The 17101-nt window shown below is 48.1% G+C and overlaps 2 protein-coding genes across 2 annotated transcripts; both read right to left on the bottom strand.

The window, feature by feature from the left end:
• Positions 1-8176: 8176 nt before the first annotated feature.
• On the bottom strand, positions 8177-9457 carry CGCS363_v000890 (Acyl-CoA dehydrogenase family member 11; the record flags this gene model as incomplete). Its single annotated transcript, XM_036632739.1, has 3 exons — positions 8177-8570; positions 8623-9242; positions 9359-9457. 3 exons carry the CDS (start codon positions 9455-9457, stop codon positions 8177-8179), a joined length of 1113 nt encoding a protein of 370 aa, XP_036501248.1.
• Positions 9458-11225: 1768 nt separating this feature from the next.
• HAP2 (Transcriptional activator HAP2) lies at positions 11226-12137 on the bottom strand (the record flags this gene model as incomplete). Its single annotated transcript, XM_036632738.1, has 1 exon — positions 11226-12137. The coding sequence occupies one exon, from the start codon at positions 12135-12137 to the stop codon at positions 11226-11228; it is 912 nt and encodes a 303-aa protein (XP_036502287.1).
• Between the last annotated feature and the right edge of the window lie 4964 nt (positions 12138-17101).

Here is a 17101-nt window from a genome sequence, read left to right as displayed (position 1 = left end):
CTTTATTTTATATAAAGAAGTAAGTAATACTAAAAAATATATATATATATTTCTTAAGTATATTATTACTAACTATAAAATACTTAAGGAAATTATATTAAATAGAGATAAAATCTTTATTTCTAACTTTTAGAAATTAATTATATTATATTTTAGTATTAAATAGTTAATATTTACTATATTCTACTTATAGATTAATAAATAAATAGAATAAATTAACTAAATTCTTAAAACTTACTTTTATACTTATATTAATTATAACTAAGATAATTAGGTTATACTATTATTAATAGCTTAATTTACTTATAATAGTATAATAAGAGAAAATATTAAGAAATCCTCTTTCTACTTTAACTATAGATTTAAACCTACTACTTATAGAAAACCTTAAGTAAGACTAACTATAATAAAAACTATTACTTTAGTATAATAAATTAAGGATATCTAAGAAAATATATATAAAGAACTTAAATTTATATAATAATAAATAACTAAATTTAGTAATAAATAAAGGATTAAGAGATTAACTTTTAAAAAAAGAGATAATATCTACTTTATATAACAAAATATTAAAATAAAATAACTAAATAATAAACTTAACTATATAAAACTTAAACTTTTTAAAATCTTATAAGTTATTTTACTAGTTAACTATAAACTTAAACTTTTAAATATTATAAAATATTACTTAATATTCTATATTTTACTATTTAAACTAATATTATAAGGATTATAAATAAATAATATTATTATTATAGAAAATAATAAACTAAAATATAAAGTTAAATATATTATTAACTACCTTAAAAAACTTAAAAGATATTAATACTTTATTAAGTAGAAAAAATATAGATATAAAAATAATATATAAGAACTAGCTAAAAATATTACTAATATAATAAAAAAATTTATAACTTATTAGTAATAATATTAAGAATAAGAAGTAATACCTCTATTAAGTAAACTAATCTTTCTAATAAATATTATAAGTTACTAATAAATTAAATAACTATATAAATATATTAAACTACTAATAGAAGTAGATAAGCTATAATAAAAGAAACTATTTATTTACTTAAAAATACTAAAATATAACTAAAACTCTTCTAATAAAAAGTTTAAAATATTAAAGTTCTAGTTAAAATTTAAATTTAGGTTTATTATATTAAAACTACTTATAGACTAAACCTTTAATATAAAAAATACTATTAATTCCTCTTTAGTAACCTTTTAACCTTTTTAAAATATTATTCTCTTCTATTTATATAAATAATCTAACTATATTATAAATTTATCTAACTTAGCTTATATAGTATATAAAGTAGTAGCCTTTTTTTTTAATATTTCCTCTTTAGCTACCTCTATATTTTCTAAATATACTACTTTATCTAATAAATAATTAACTAAAATAAGTTAGTATTACTTATAAAATAAAAAAAATATAAAGATATATAAGTATAAATAGTATCTACTACTATATTATAAGACTACTTTAAGTAAATATATTTACTATAAACCTCACTACTTAGAAGTAGTTTATAATACTTCCCTATAGAATAATAATAAGAATAAGGTATATTAATAATAAAACTAAATTTAATAATATATAGTATATAATTATAATAATAAAGAGTAGAAGTAAAACCTAATTTTAATTTTTAAATATAACCTAATATAATATTAGTATTATAAGTAAACTAAGAAGTATAATTAATAGATCCCTAACTTAAGATTAATAACCTACTTATATTAAGTCTTAAAGATAAGACTTTTAGAGAAAGAACCTAATATTATAACCTATTATATAAAAATAATAATTAAATAACTTACTTAGGTATTAAGTAGCTAAAATAGAATATTTATACTATAAGATTATAGGAATAATAAGGACTTACTTAGTATAAAAAAACTATAATATAAGTTATATAATAATAAAATAAGAAAATAATTAGTAGAATATAAAAAGAAGTACTTAATAATTAGTTAGCTTTACTAACTAATTATAATTACTTTATATACTTAAGTAATTACTTTATAATAAATAAAAGATATTATTTAAAACTTATATATAGGATAACTTAAGCTTAATTTATAGTTAAACTCCTATAGCTCTTTAGTAATTAACTTAGTATTTATCCTTAAAATACTCTTAGCTTACTTTTACTATAAATTACTTATTAAACTTAAAACTAATTACTTTAATCTCTAAAAACCTAATCTACTATAGCTTATAACTTTTAACCTAGACTATAACCTAGTATACTGTTAGAATATATTAATCCCTAGCTTCTATTAGCAAACCCTACTATTAGATAGCTAACCATAATATAAAGGTGATTTAAGAAGCCTGTTCGTTAGGGTGGCTGCAAATTAGAAGAAAATCATGGTATCATGGAATTCATAGTGATCGCCTGAAGGGGGCGAAGACAATGCTGACAAAACTGCGTAGAACAAACGTGCTAAGCCTACTACTGAGAGCGGGACAACTGGAAGCTATAAATTAAAACACTTAGACGCGTAAGCTAGTCCAGATCTTGTAAAGCCAACTCAATAGTAGTGCTGCCTTCACAGGCGGGGTCAGTGAGAAGTGCCTTCAAGAGCTGCTCTTCGTTAATTCCTTGACGCCACAGCATGCAGCAGTCCCCATCACTAGACAAATCTGAGATCTTGGGCTTGGGCTTTCTCACTCGTCTGCGTTGTTGTCCTTCGAAATCACGAACGTGTTCACCCTCACCTGATGCCAGTGTAACAAACTAGATTATCGTTTGGTAAAGAACATCAACTTCGCAGAACGCATGATCTGTCACTTACGTACGTTCATGGAGGGCATTCATGCTATAGTATGATAAAATAGTGACTCAAAACATATGGCTTGCTTTAAATACCACGTAGAACAGTCAAAGGCCCAAACAAGGTGAAGCGTTCTGAGCAAACCCGTCAGCACAAGCCTCAGTCTCAGATAGTTGCATTCAAGACTTTGAGTTCCTGACGCGACGATCGTCGACGAGTGCGAAAACACAGAAATGGTCCTCACCGAATCTCTTACATGCCTTCAATGAAAAAAGCGGCGAAAACGCCGCAAAATGCAATGCGACTGTGGTTTGTATGAGGTTCAATCACAGCTTGCATCAGCTGCCGTGTGGCTGCCCATCTAACTAAGCTCTCGCTCCGTTCAATCCAAACTTCATCATCTAGAATCAGCGGCCGCCATCGGTCTTTCTGAACTATTCGGACGTTTCTATCATTAATAAGAAAATGAGGAGCACATGCAATCGCAACATGCTGTCCGTGGACCGTGTACAGTCACTTTCAATATCGTGCACATTTCCTAGCGAACGGCTTCCTCCGTTTGGAAATTTCATGTTGCAACACGGACGTTACAAGGACTTTATACCCAGTCATCAGCATCAAATCACCTAATTTGAATCACGGGGCATCACCGTTTTCTTCTTACGTTTCCTGGGTCGTTTTAGGAAAGTGTCAATGGGCATACCGTCGACATACATCGACAAAACTGGGAATGTTTGCCGATTTCCGCGTCAGCATTCAGGTGAGAAACAACATTATCCCATGTTAAGCAACGTCTCAGGCCCAGCCTTCTCCCAGGAACCGTCATCCTTTCGTCGCCTGCTATTATATCCATGAGACGTCACTTCTAGCAGAGTATTCCAATGGCGATGTCTGGCAGACGGGTATTTCAATGTAAACACTGATTACGTCCGTGCATAACTCCAAACGTCTGGGATCTGGGGAGTACAGAAGGCGTTGCTTGGATTCGTATCTCGCACATTCATGCCGAATTGCCTATTCGAGCTTGGTCAAGGGGAGAAACGATTCACCTTTGATAGCTTAGGCTCTAAGTCTGCAGCGAGGAACTTGGCGTCAACTGCACCACAAACGCAGCAAGATTCCAACCGACAACCTGTCTGTGGGAGCCTATGAAGCAGTTGTGAATATGTCATTACATGCTTTCAATAATACATTCCCATATGCCTGGACGTCTCGATCCTGTCATCACTTGATGGCTACGTTATATGATATCTCATCGGCCAGACCCGGTAGAATCTCAACTGTCTACTCGATTACTTTAGATGAAGCATCAAGAGTCAAGCGGTCTATATTCGGTTGCGTGGAAAGTCCTTCGCCTATGTAGGTATACATGATGGACAATGACAGACTGTCCCTCAACGAACACTGCCATGTCAACCTCCTTAGCTAGGGGAATGGCATTCCAACGACTGCGACTTGGCAGCATTTTGAATCCATATTAGAATCACAGAACCACGAAAAGCCTGATATCAAGCCATTTGAGTTCTCTAGCAAAGCTTTATTGCATTCAAAGCAAACTTTTTTGTAGTACGTTAAATCACCGCAAAACAATGGATCTGCATGAGGGTGCCCTCTTTAGGGCTTTAGAGATGAGTTCTGTTTAAGAATTCCAACAGCTGGAGGAATTCCAACAACACGTGCAGACCTAAGATTAAGAGAGGCTGGACCGGTCCGTTAGGCAATGAGCCAGGAAAGATCATTGAATATAAGAAGAAGACATACGGGGTTTGTTTTGGGGTTCGTTATGCTAAAGAATGGCAATCTGGTGGGCATTGTCATCTTATTCATGCTTCAAAGCTCAAGAACAACCCCCAACGATAGAGCCAACAGAACACTTCGTATCAAGGATCTGCTGTCACAGAATATTTCCACGAATCCTAAGAAGAATAGAGCACATCTGTACAGGCGTAATCTTATGGCCCCAGGATGCTCAAAGCCCTTGAATTGCCCCCTTTAAGAAATGATTACAACTGAACGCTTCTTATAGTAAAGGCATGAATGATATAACAGTCGTGGCAAGCTAGTATCGCTTGAAGACGTGAGCATCTGATGTGTGTCTAGTGAACAGGTTTTGCCAAGTCCGAGGCATCACAGCAGGACATGAGATGCATTCAAGTCGTGCTTCTCGAAGACCTGGCTTTTTAAGAACGGGACGCACCTATGGTGATATGACCCATGGCAAATCAGAACGTCTAAAAACCTGGCGGCTGTACTCGCACACCCATCTAGCCTAGCTTTGATTGCTATTACAAGTACGGCAGATCTCTTATTAGCTACTCTGCTTCAATTTGGAAGAATTATTTGCTCTTTCTGTTTTCCTTGATCACCTTCGTCTGAATATATGTCAATACTAGAATAATAGTCCGTACAATTGCTCTTTCAACTACTCCGAATTATCTTTACAATTAGCAACAAGAAAAGAACATCACTAAGGAGGCTCGATACGGCCCAATCACGCAGGTACATGACGCGTTTACATCGGCTTGTCTGTCAATCAAAAGCTGAAAGCGAGTAGAACAGCGCCCCCACCCCCCCACCCCAAAAGGCAATCAATCAAGTTTAAGCCTCATAATGGACTTGATTGCCTCGCGATGGCTTCATAATTGATTGATTGATTGATTGATTGATTGAGAATGACAAGTTTACTTACCTTACGGTGGGCGCTGGAGTAGAATGCCTTAAGTAGTTTGAGCCCTGGCTGTTAATCCCGCAAACATCCAGTCTAAGCAATGAAAGAATGAAAATCGGCTGAAGGAGATGATAGCTGTTGCATGTGCTGACCACCAAATCCATAAAGCTCCAGAGGTAATGCTGAAGAAACGTAGCGGAGAGACGACAAGCCGGGCTACAGCGAAGACCAGACGACCACAGAGTCCTTGCCCCTTAAATAAAATCCTCCCAGATAGTCTGCTCCGCGATCCCAAGCACCAGACAATATGTCAATATTTCTTCGTTTGCATCTGAATGAGGGATCCTACCTCTTTCGTCAATATGCCCAGGGATTCTGCTCTCAAGATTGAATGCAGCCTCTGTTGTTGCCGCGCACGCCGGTGAAAAGCTATCAAGTATTCGCAAGCGAGATAGATAAAGAAAGACGATAAAGTCTCCAGACATGATCGCAGTCTTCTTATGCCCTAATATTGTAAATGTATCGTTCAGACCCTAGATGAACGAGTGCACAGCGCGACTTATCGACAGGCTGGACGATTTCAATCCTTCTATTTGCCCTTCTTCGCTTGTCGAAATCCTGAAGACGGGCTTAAGTACCTGGATATTTCACAAATGGCGTACCCTGGTTCTTCGATTCATAACTAGACCGCTCACATGGAGAGGTCTTGTTTCATGACGAGCTCATCAGACCATGCCCCAGAAATCCAGCCCGCCACCATCCAGTCATGAAGCACTTAACCCAACGCGCCTGCACGTTGACAAGACGCCTTCGGTATATTTCCTCGGAATAAGAAGGAAAGAAGCGAGAGAGATGATGGCTAGAAAGATGTTAAACACATCATAAAGTATCGCGACCTACCTACTCCTCTCTGAGCCTCATCTAGTGTGGAGGTAAATTGGGGACAGTGTCAATAAACCTCAAGATAATGGGTAGCAAGAACGAATTGCTCTCTGTTTCAAATGACATCTGACTTGGTCCTTATGTGGAATTAAATATATGTTACAGACTTTCGCTCTCATGTCCATCAACAAGCGTCGCGGCGGCAAGACCGCTACAGCGCCCATCATCGAATGCCTGCTCTGGGGTAAGTATAAGTACCTAGAGAAAAAGTCCAACTCGGAGTGCAGCCAAAAATCATACGTCAACACACATTTGATGATGCTGATCAAAAATTTGAACGACCTTCTTCCTTTCATCATTCGTGAAAGCGTGATCCAGACGGCGGTCGTTGAAATCAAGGTGTGTTAACGTCGTCCAGCTTCTTTGCTGTCGTCCTATAATTGACCTAATACACAATCAGGATGTACATCGAATCTTTTAGGTAGACTCACTGAGATCTCGTCAGTAGCGACCAAGCGAAACGGATGATCAATACCTAAGAGATCAGAACTTCGAACCATCAAGACCAAAAATGGGCGGCTATTCGGGTTTGCGTTGCAAATATTAAATGTTTCTCACAGGCGATTTATATAATTCGGAGCAAGTTCAAGCTACGTCTATATCCATTCCAAGATGTTCGAGTCCTTAGACACCGCTTGACGCGACCCATCGTTTGTCTAACAAAAACGCCGACACGGTTCTGATGCCTCGCGCCTGTCTTCGTAGCCATATAAAACGAAATGATCCCTCGAAGCATTTCGGATTATCAATGCTGTCTCGTTGAGACGCAGTAAATCGAGATTTGGGATGCTGCAGGCTGTTGATCCAGCTTCGCTGCACTTCTACCGAGGCGGCCGGTACAGGCCTGAACATATTACCCGCATTCTTCCAAGTTTCCTCCTTTACTTATTCATTCGGAATAAGCGTCAGACGGTTATACAAAACAGAGTTGGAGGGATTCAAAACCAACGAGGTGCTACATACTAACTCCTACCCATGGGACTGTTCATGTTGGCCAACGGGCTCGCGCTTTATTAGGAATAGCCGGGAGCAAAAAAAGGGCTCCATTGCAATTGGGACAGCCAGTTGGACACTGAAACATTGCTTGGAGATCCCTGCTGCCATTTAATTGAGCCTTAAATAGAAAACCCAATGCTGAGATAAGACCGACTGCCAGAGAGATGACTTAGAACGACAGGGCCCCAGACCTCAACCCCGAGGAGGTTGGAAAAGACCGCAACATACCCAACACTCTCAGAGACGTATACAGCGAAAGGTTCTGATGCCTAGGGTATATAATAGATGGACAAGTCGTATTTAGTATTATACCAGACAATGGGGGTCTTCAAAGACAAGTAAAACAGAGACGTGCCGCTTATCCTGAGCCCTACTGACACCACTCCCCAAGAAACGTCTACCTCCTTTCAGGGCCAAAGCTGACTCCTTCTTGCTTATTGTCATTGAATAAGTGGGAAATAGCCAACGATGACAGCGCTCGGGCGGAGAGTTGAAGCGTTCACGACTACTCAGACAGTGTCCCATGTGCCTGCTGACAACTCATGTCTCGTCAACTGTAATGCTCATCGTCTCAGATTCCGCGAGCAACAGATTTAGCGTCTGAAAAAGTCCTCATGCTTCTGAGTAAGGCTTACTTATAGTCATGAAAGACGCCGCTCAGGAACACGTCGACAGGCACAACGACACAAGCCACACACACCCTCCTCGAGAAGAAATCTCTAAAAGCAGAGTTAAATTCTATGCAAACTCATCCCGCTACTCAAAACCATCTATCGTTTACTACAACTTCGCCCTCCCCTTCTTCCCCTGCTCCATACTCCTCCCCACCAGCTCCCACGCAAACTCCGCCAGCGGCCCCCTCGTGACCGCGTACCGCTTCGCCTGCTCGCTGCTCGCCTGCCCCTGCGCCGCCCGCGCCGCGATCCCCTGCAGCACCGCCGACAGCCGGAACACGTTGAACGCCATGCCCCAGTTGAGCTCCGGCGCCGGGTCCCACCCGGCCTCCGCGCCGTACCACCCCACGATCTCCTCCACGCTCGGCAGCCCCGGCGTCGCGCCCGCGAGGAACCCCTCGTGCGCGTACACGCCCGAGTTGCCGCGCGAGGCCGTGAAGTACGGCGTCAGGAAGTTGCAGAGGTCCGAGAGCGGGTGGCCTACTGTTGACATCTCCCAGCTGCGCCTTTCCGTTAGCTTTGGTTCTGTATCCAACCGTAAGGGCAACTTACTCGAGAACCCCAATTACCCTCGCCTCCGTCTTGTGAAACACGATATTATCAATCTTGAAATCCCCATGGATCAACGTGCCCCGATCCCTCGGCTGCGCCGCCTTATCCTTAAAAAACCCAATCATCTCCCCAAAATGCGGCAAATCCCCCACCCTCTCCCCCGTCTCCCGATCCTCCGCCGCCGCCTGGCTCTCGCAAATCGTAGTCCACGTCGCAATCTGCCGATCGTAAAACCCGTCCCGCTTCCCGTACCCCTCCAACCCGACGCTCTTGGGGTCGACGCGGTGCAGCCGCGCAAGCGTCTGCGTCGCCGCGCGCCACAGCGCCTTGCGCTCCGCCGGGTCCGCGACCTCCGGCATCGCCGCGTCCTCGAAGATGCGCCCGTCGAGGAACTCCATGATGTAGAACGGCGTGCCGACGACGGCGTCGTCCTCGCACAGGCACAGCGCGCGCGGCACCGGCACGTCCGTCGGCTCGAGGGCGTGGATGATGCGGTGCTCGCGCTCGACCTTGTGCGCCGCCTTGGAGAGCAGCTTGCCGGGCGGCTTCTTGCGCAGGACGTAGCGCGTCGAGGTCGCGGAGGTGAGTTGGTAGGTCGGGTTGGACTGGCCGAAGCCGAACTGTGGCGCGGAGGAGGGTCAGCGGGGGGACATGAGGTATAGAGGGAGGGGGGAGAGGTGGTGCTCGAGGATTGGGAATGGCCTCATGAAAGGGACCGGCGACCGCAATTGCGTACCTGCTTGATATCAATCGGCGTCTTGATCTCCGGGACGTTCTTCTCAATGTACCGCTCCAGCGCCGCCTGGTCAATCGGATGCCTCACGCGTCCCGCCATCTCGTCGACCGTCTGCGTGTGGAGCTTCCTGGGAGAGAGCTTCTGGTTGGGCCTGTGTCGTCACTGCTGCTCACTCGGCAACTGTATTCGCAATTCGTCGTAGGTAAGCAGGCACCAAAAATTGAAGACAGGGCGATGTCGCTGCTTAATGTAACAAACCCCAGAAGCGCAATTGGATGGCTGTTCGGACAAGAATCCCGGATACTGGGAACCTTCTTTTTTCCCCTGGTCCCCCTTTGCCGGCCGTTTTGCGTATCCAGCCTCGGCTCCTGCCCAGCAAAACACAGTGACAGATAGCTCTAGCGTGCGTTTGCTTATGCGAAAAGGGTCGGTCGGACGCGCCGCGGGTCGGATTTCCCAGGCCCAGAGACATGCCGAGGTCCACCGGCCTGGAGCTCCCACCGCGCTAAGCTAAAGAGCGGGGGAAAGCACCACTGACCACCGCCAGGGCCGCAGCAGGCAAGCTTCCCCCAGGTTTGGGAAGGGAGGGGAGAGGGGGGCGCCCAAGCCCACACACCGCACACCGACCACTGACTGGTGCTGACCGACCGCCAGCCAGACGACGGGACTCGTCGACGACAACGACGAGCCACGAGTGCGGAGGCGGGTCTCGATAGCCGTACCCGACCGAGCCCAGCGCCTTCGTGGGCAATCATTCGACGACCCAAAAAAAAGCCTCCTCCTGCTGGTCCCCGGTCCCTTGCGGCAACGCTCGTGGTCCAGCCTCAAGCCAATGCCGCTGCCCGTTTGTCGACCTTTTGAGTCAGGCCTGCGGCGTCGATTGGTTGTCGCGTCCACGAGGACAGACCTTACGGGCCGTCCCTTTTCGCGACGACAATGCATTCACTGGGGCAGACATGTGCGTCATTCGCTCTGCAAAGGTTCACGTCGAACAAGGTGATATCTGACATGTAAGTAATTCAATATAGTTTGTAGATTGCTCGCAAAGATCAAATAGTCGTAAAGCCCGTGTTTCTCTCCCAATTCCGAATCCGGCGACGGATTGCCAGGAAACCTCAGTCTATCCCCATCAAGCCATAGAAGCGTAAGGTCGAGAAGAAAAAAGGGGTAATAGTTTGAGAAGGCGTAAAAATATAATCTTCAATCATTCTTCTTTGTCCCGTACATCAGATGCGCCACTGCTGGCGCTTCATTTTTCGTTTTGGTTTTTCTTTTCTCTTCATTTCAACTCCATCCCGTTTGGTAACCAGACCATTCATTTGCCCCTGCAACCATCATCCCCAGAGAAAGTGAACAAAAGTCCCCATCCCAGCAAAAGATTGTGACATGAAGTGAAGAAAGAAAACAATCAAAAACAACAAGGAGAAGGGGGTAATCGAGTAAACACAAGAGGGGTATCCGTCGTTTCGAGTCGTCCATGCATTCTTCCCTCCCATTTCCCTTGCGGCCACCCGCCTGAACGGGTGCCATGCTGTTGCCAGTCGAGTATTTGTATTAGCCGAGAAAACGAAACGTGAAAAAAGGTGTTAAAAAAGAATGGCCCATGCCGCAATGGCATCGACCAGGCCTGGCAGCCAGAGGGCAACGAGAGTCCTGTGTACCGGCCCGAATGCTGCATTTAAAGACGTCCATGGAACACTCCAACCCCTTGTAAACACACCGCGGAACCGTCTTCCATCGGACTCCCGCCGCCAATATAATCCAATTTCGGAAAGAGTAGAGATGGCTGCAAGACGTATCTGTAGGCTGTCGTGACTTCGTGATCGGAATGCTCGACAAAAGAAGATCGAATCGGCGGCGGCGGAGCTCAAGACTCCTCCTCCTCCTCATCTTCCTCTTCAGGACTCTCAGATGCCGTCTTGGGCTTCTTGTTGGAGTCACCGTCGTCGGCCTCGGACTTCCTCTTTGACCCGGCCTTGGGGCTAGAGTCGTCCTTGGGCGCATCGGTGCCAGAAGCCTTGTCACGCTCGATAGCGGCGACCTCCTCGGCTGTCAGGAAACGTCCTCCGGGTCCACGGGGTCTGCGCATGGCGTGGTTGTGTCTCGACTCGTGGAGATACGGCTTACGACCCTTACTGGTGAGCCTGAGCTGCTCCTCGAGCTTTTGGCGTGCAACGCGACGCTTGAGGATGCGGTGGAATTGCTTAGCGTTGACGTAGAGGGGAGATTCCTCAACGCCGCCGGCGGGCATCTCGGGGGACTGCGGGTGCTGCATGGCCTGGGCCTGGGACATCTGCGGTGGGGCAACGCCGGGGCGCGCGCCGACGTGGTTCATCATTCCCTGTGCCGGGACGCCGGGGCTAGTGACCTGGCTGAGGCGTCGCTGACCACCGGGCAGCTGCGAAACGTTGTTCATCTGGGTCGGCGATCTAGGATCGCGGTTGGCCTCCTTTTTCGGTCCGCCCATTCGTGGTGAGGTTTGGGGCAAGCTAGGATCCGACATGTTGTAGGTGTAGTTCGTTCCCGATGCCGCTGCGGTCGCCGCCATGGCGGCGGCCTGGATCTGGGGCATGGCATAGTGCATGCCCTGCTGAGGGACGTTGTACTGTGGCTGGTACATGTTGTGTCCCTGTGCTTGGGTGGGTGACTGTTGCTGGGTAGACAAAATAGGTGACGTCTGTACGCCGTGAGGAGAGGTGATGTTGCCGGAGGTGGAGTTGTTCGTGTATCCCGAGTGCGCGTTCTGTGGTTGTTGTGGGTATTGCGCGTATTCCATCATACTGGGAATAAGCCTGTTCCGAGAGTGGTCGAGCTGCGATGAAGCTGGTTGTCTTCGTCGCGATGTGCTCAGAACCAATGAGAAGCCGAGCAGGAGGATCTAGCTTGGCGACAGTTTCTGGCGTAGTGGTTGTAATAGCGTGACCGCGGTCGAGAAAATTGGTTTCACGGGTATGGGTCGCGAGCGACGAATGAGTTGCGACGAAAGCTGCCTTTTTGATGAAAATTGAGCCTTAAAATGCTGGAAATGGCCCGTCTGCTTGGGTAGAGTTGGGCACACGCGTTGGGAGCGGGCGGTGGCCTAGGGTACTCTGCCAGTGTGCTGGGAGAGGAGGGGCTCAATCTATTGGCGATGCGTGGATGAGCTGGCAGTGGTGCGCGACGCAAGTGGCCGACCACGGCATATGCAGGCTGATGTAGTCGCGGGGCGGACGCTGGGTGGGTGGCTGAGCCTGGAGTGAGAATGACAGCCACGTGAGTGACGAAGGGTGCTGCTGCCGTGCAAGACGAGGCGGAGAGTCGAGGCGGCGGGCGGGATGTGTTTTTGTCGCTACCCGTTTAAGGGTTCTCTGAAGTGGTCCAGTCCGGGTTGACAAGAAGCTGGTCCTGGTCTTGGTCGATTTTGGCCTACCAGCTGCAATGCGGGAAGCGGGTAGTTTTGGACGAAACAGAACGGTCGGTGCCTTGTTTCCCCAGAAAAAGAGGCCGTTTGATTTTATTCCACTTCACGAGTGAGATCTGTCCAACCATGAATGTTAGCTGCTTCTGTCCTCTCCAGGGTATTTGAGCCAATGCTCGGAATGATGCGACAAGAGATTGGTGGGGTGCTGCTCCTTGCTCCTGGCTCCTGTCCAGTTCTTCTGCTCGCGCCTCGGGCCACCACTTGATGCGCTGGCAGACCTCGCATGCATGACGGAATATGCAGAGACAAGGCCCACCATGCCAACCAGCCCGGCAACACCTCCCCCTGCTGCGGTAGTGGTGGCGGCGCGAAGCCAGAACGCAGTCCAAGCTGCTGTGACAGTGCCCGTGCTTTGCGCCTCTTGAGGGGAAGGGCGTGTTTGTCCAGGCGCTGTCCTGAGTGTCTTGTGTCGCTGCCACCCGCCAGACTCCAGACTGGGCTCACTAAGCGCTTCCCCAAGAACGTACGTGCATCCCGCTGAGGCTGCAGTTGGGGTGGTTGGTAGGGGGTCCCTTCCAGTGGTGCCGCCGCCGCATCATTCTCACCTTGCCTCGCACGCATGCCAACCGAGAGAGGGGGTGCTTCCAGAAGGCATAGAAGGCTTGGTAATGCGGGCGTGCGTCCAGCCAACATACAATGGGAATAATGGCAGCGACAGACAGCAGCAGAAGGTAACGTCAGAGGACGAAATGGTGAAATCGGCGGGGTGTCGCCGTCGCCGATGACCGTAGGTGACGGGCAGAAACAGAGACAGGTTGACGTGGACAAGGAGTGGAGGAGGGGGGGCACCGAGGATGGATGGTTACACCTCGGGGGGAACGGGAGGCCGTACAGATGCTGTGAAGGGCGGTGACAATGCGACACACAAGAAAGTACAATAAACGTACCGATGAAGTTGGAGATGCAATGCGGCGAGAGTGTGAGAGTGCGGGCGAGCTTGTGGAATCGCCGATGTGTGCGTGTAAAATGCCGTAAGGGAGGGGATTATGCGCCCTGCTCCAGTCAGTAAGCATGCTCTTGGTGCCGGTTTCAGAGGACGCAGAACGCGACGTGTAAGAGAGCGGAGGAAAGAAGAAAATAAAAAACAAAAAAGTGAAGTCCGACAGGTGCCCACGCTACCACCAGCAAGGTGTGTCGTCAAAGTTCAACGTCGAGATTGGTGCCGACACAACGGGTGCCAAGCGCCAAAACCGACAGAGAAGCCAGACCCTGAGGCAAGGTAGCGTGCAACGATGGGCAAATGACGGAGCGGGAAGCCAAAAGTGAAGACGTGACGGCGCCCGTGTTCAGGACCGGCGACAAGGAAGCGCGCGAGCGGGCAAGGCTGGAGAGGAGGGGCGCCAGACGACTTGTGTCGAAGGGCATGCGAAACGTACCTGGTTGGCTGGATTTTTTATTGGCTTTTGGGGGGGATTTTGGGGAATGGCTCCCGGTCTAAGTCGAGGCGAAGCTTTCTGATAGGCTTTTGACTCGAGTGTCACGAAATGGGCTTGAGATCGCCTGCAAAAAAGCTTTGGCGCGTGCGTTTGCTTTGCCGTTGCGGGAAGGGCGAGAGGTGTGCGACGCGGTTGGTCTGTCGCGATGCGATGCGGTGCCGTGTGCGGAGCGGAGCGTTGCTGCTGCTGCTACTGCTTGCTCTGCTGCGAGTTCGACAGGCAGGACAGGAAACAGACAGGAAGATGCTGTTTTCCGCAGGTCCAAGGCGTCACCTGATGGGCTGCTTGGGCCAATAGACAGGTGCAAAAAAGGCGATGGCGACGATGATAGGTTTGCTGGTAGTTCCCAGTCGCGAATCGAGAGAATCCACGAGTGTCTGGTAGGTAGGGAAAGCGCGCAGGCGATAGGAAGTGTCCAGTGCGAGCGACGAATGGTTGTCCAATGTCAGGGCGGGAAGGACGTTGACGTTGGAGAAAGTGCGCGGCGGTTGTGAGTGGTCGCAAGAAAAAGGCGAGCTGATTTGCTGGGTTTTGTGGGAGGGCGGGTTTTTTCTGGCTTTTTTGCCTCGTTGGATTCGCTGGATCCTTTTGCAGGCGAACCGGGGCACTCTCTGCACTTTGTACGCCTGTTTCGGAGGGCGGAGGAAGAAAAAAAAAAATAAGTGCGTGGAGCTTGTGGCGTCGGCGGTAAATGGACTACTTGCTGGGATCCGGGAACCTGTGAGCCTTAGGTGCTAAGGCTACGCCGCTACGGTTGTCGGTGGTGGTGGTGGTGGTGCTGTGCTGCTTGCTGCTGCTGCTGCCTTAGGATACGGGAGAGTCAAGCTCCCCCAAGTGGATTGCGACCGTGGTGGACTGTGGTGTGGACTTGGTTGTTGGAAAAGAGAGGGGGATGGGGCCCAATGTCCAAGGACTTGCGTGGATGTGGACGTGGATGTGGATGGGTGGGAAAGAACCGGGACAGGAGGGGAGGGGTGTTTGCTGACGTTGACGTCGCAGTGAAGGGGGGGGGGAGGAGGAGAGGAACAGGCAGAGAAAGACAGAGGGCCGTGAGAATAGCCGCAAGTGCACCTATCACAGTACACCCCCTCTTTTCTTGGCGTGCGAGGCCGTCGTGTGTGGTGACTTGGGGACCCTGGGGCGCTGAGAGCTCTTGCCCAACAATCAGAGGGCAGGCTGTAGTCGAGACAGGAAGGAAGCAGGTAGGCACGGCACACCTTCCAGGTAGGTGCGGATAGGTACGGTGCCTTAGGCAAGAAGGCAGCCCGAGACCAAAGCAGGAAGGGAAGCAGGCAGGCAGGCGGCGGGACGGCAGGACCGGAATCTGTTGTTTTTCTTGAGATTCTGCTTGCTGCTCCTCCTGGCAGTGCCGGCTGAGCTGAATTCTGTCTTTTTGCGATATCTTTCCCGTCCAAGGTAGCGGTGTGTGTACGTGTGTGTCCTCAAGGCGTCAAGGTGCGTGTGCGTAGCTTCGGCGCTGCACTGCTGACGGCGGGCTTGCTGCTGCTGCTGCTGCTGCTGCTGCTGTGGGCTCACGCGCTATGTCGTGTTTCTCCTCCACACTATCACGACAACGTCTTTCTTTATTCTTTCCGCGCGCGTCTTCGCAGATATCTCACACCCGCGATGCAAGATCGATAAAGTGCGAAATGCGGAGCGGATAGCTTTCGCTCTTGATTGGCGATTGATTCGATATGATGTTGAATGTCCAATCGAATGAAAGCAGCCTCGACGTCCCTGGTGTCTGTTTCGAAAAACCAGCTGAGGGCCGAATCTGATTGAGCGGTTCGACCTGGCCTGTCTCTGCTCTCTTTTTTTTCTGCCCTCGCGTCCGACACGTTTGGTGGGCCGGAAGAGATTGATTGGTTGTGGGAGTGAGGAGGTGAAGGACGAGGGGAGAATTCTGAGCGTTGATTTGAGGGGCGGGGCCATTAACCCTTTAACCTCTCTGACTGGCTGAATCAGCGGGTCCAAGTGGGCCCTGTCCTGTGGCTGGCGACGCGTTCGCCGCTTCTGATTTGCTGTCATGACGTGATCTCTACTTTTTGTACGATGTAGCCACCCCTCTGGGCGTGCGCGCGCATGGCATGCAACTGTGACTTCCTCGCCTTGGGTGGAGAGGTTGCCTGCCAATTGTCCAGTCACCTCCAGCGCTCCTTCACTTTCGTCCCTAAGATGCGGATGCGCGCCCAACAACCGCTATCCATCATTCATAACGCACTTGCACATCAACTTCATCTGCCTGGCTACTCTATCTGAGTGTCCAGCACTTGGAAATTCTTTGGTAATCGACTCCGCCGTTCATCCTGAAATATTTCCCACCTTTTGACAGCTTATTTTCCCCGAGCGGTTTCTAGACCGTCCGTCCTGTCAACCTCTCAAATTCTGCGCCCAGGTCTCGACTTTTCCGCATGGGGCAAGGTCTCCATCTGCCACGTTACTTCAGCATTTCCCTCTCTTAAAGCAAGGCTGCACGCACCAACAGTGAAGACGCGAAAACATGAGACGAGAAGAGACTCATCACACTGCTGCTCAATGCCTACCCCGACCGACCACCCTGCCACTGCCTGATGGCTACCCGGACCATCACCACCGGAGGCGCGGAGGCTAGGTACCGTATGTACGGAGTACCTACGCTGACCCGACCTGGCCTGACCCAAGCTCCAACACACGCGCAAGCAAGCTGGATCGAAGAGCTCCCCTGAGCTGCCTGAGCTCGTGTCTATCCTTTACAGCACAGCACCTAGCCCTCAGGCTGCCTCAGACTTTCTCCGTCCCTCCTGTTTCTCAACGCCTAGCATCTGGTTTCATGGCCTGTCTGCTGTATGCGAGCTGGTGACGCCACAA

Source organism: Colletotrichum siamense, assembly GCF_013390195.1.
Source record: "Colletotrichum siamense strain Cg363 chromosome Unknown KSG_Cg363_contig01, whole genome shotgun sequence".
In the NCBI taxonomy this organism is placed as follows: Eukaryota; Fungi; Ascomycota; class Sordariomycetes; order Glomerellales; family Glomerellaceae; genus Colletotrichum; species Colletotrichum siamense.
Note: the sequence above shows the minus strand (reverse complement) of the source record. Positions and strands in the feature narration are given on the sequence as shown.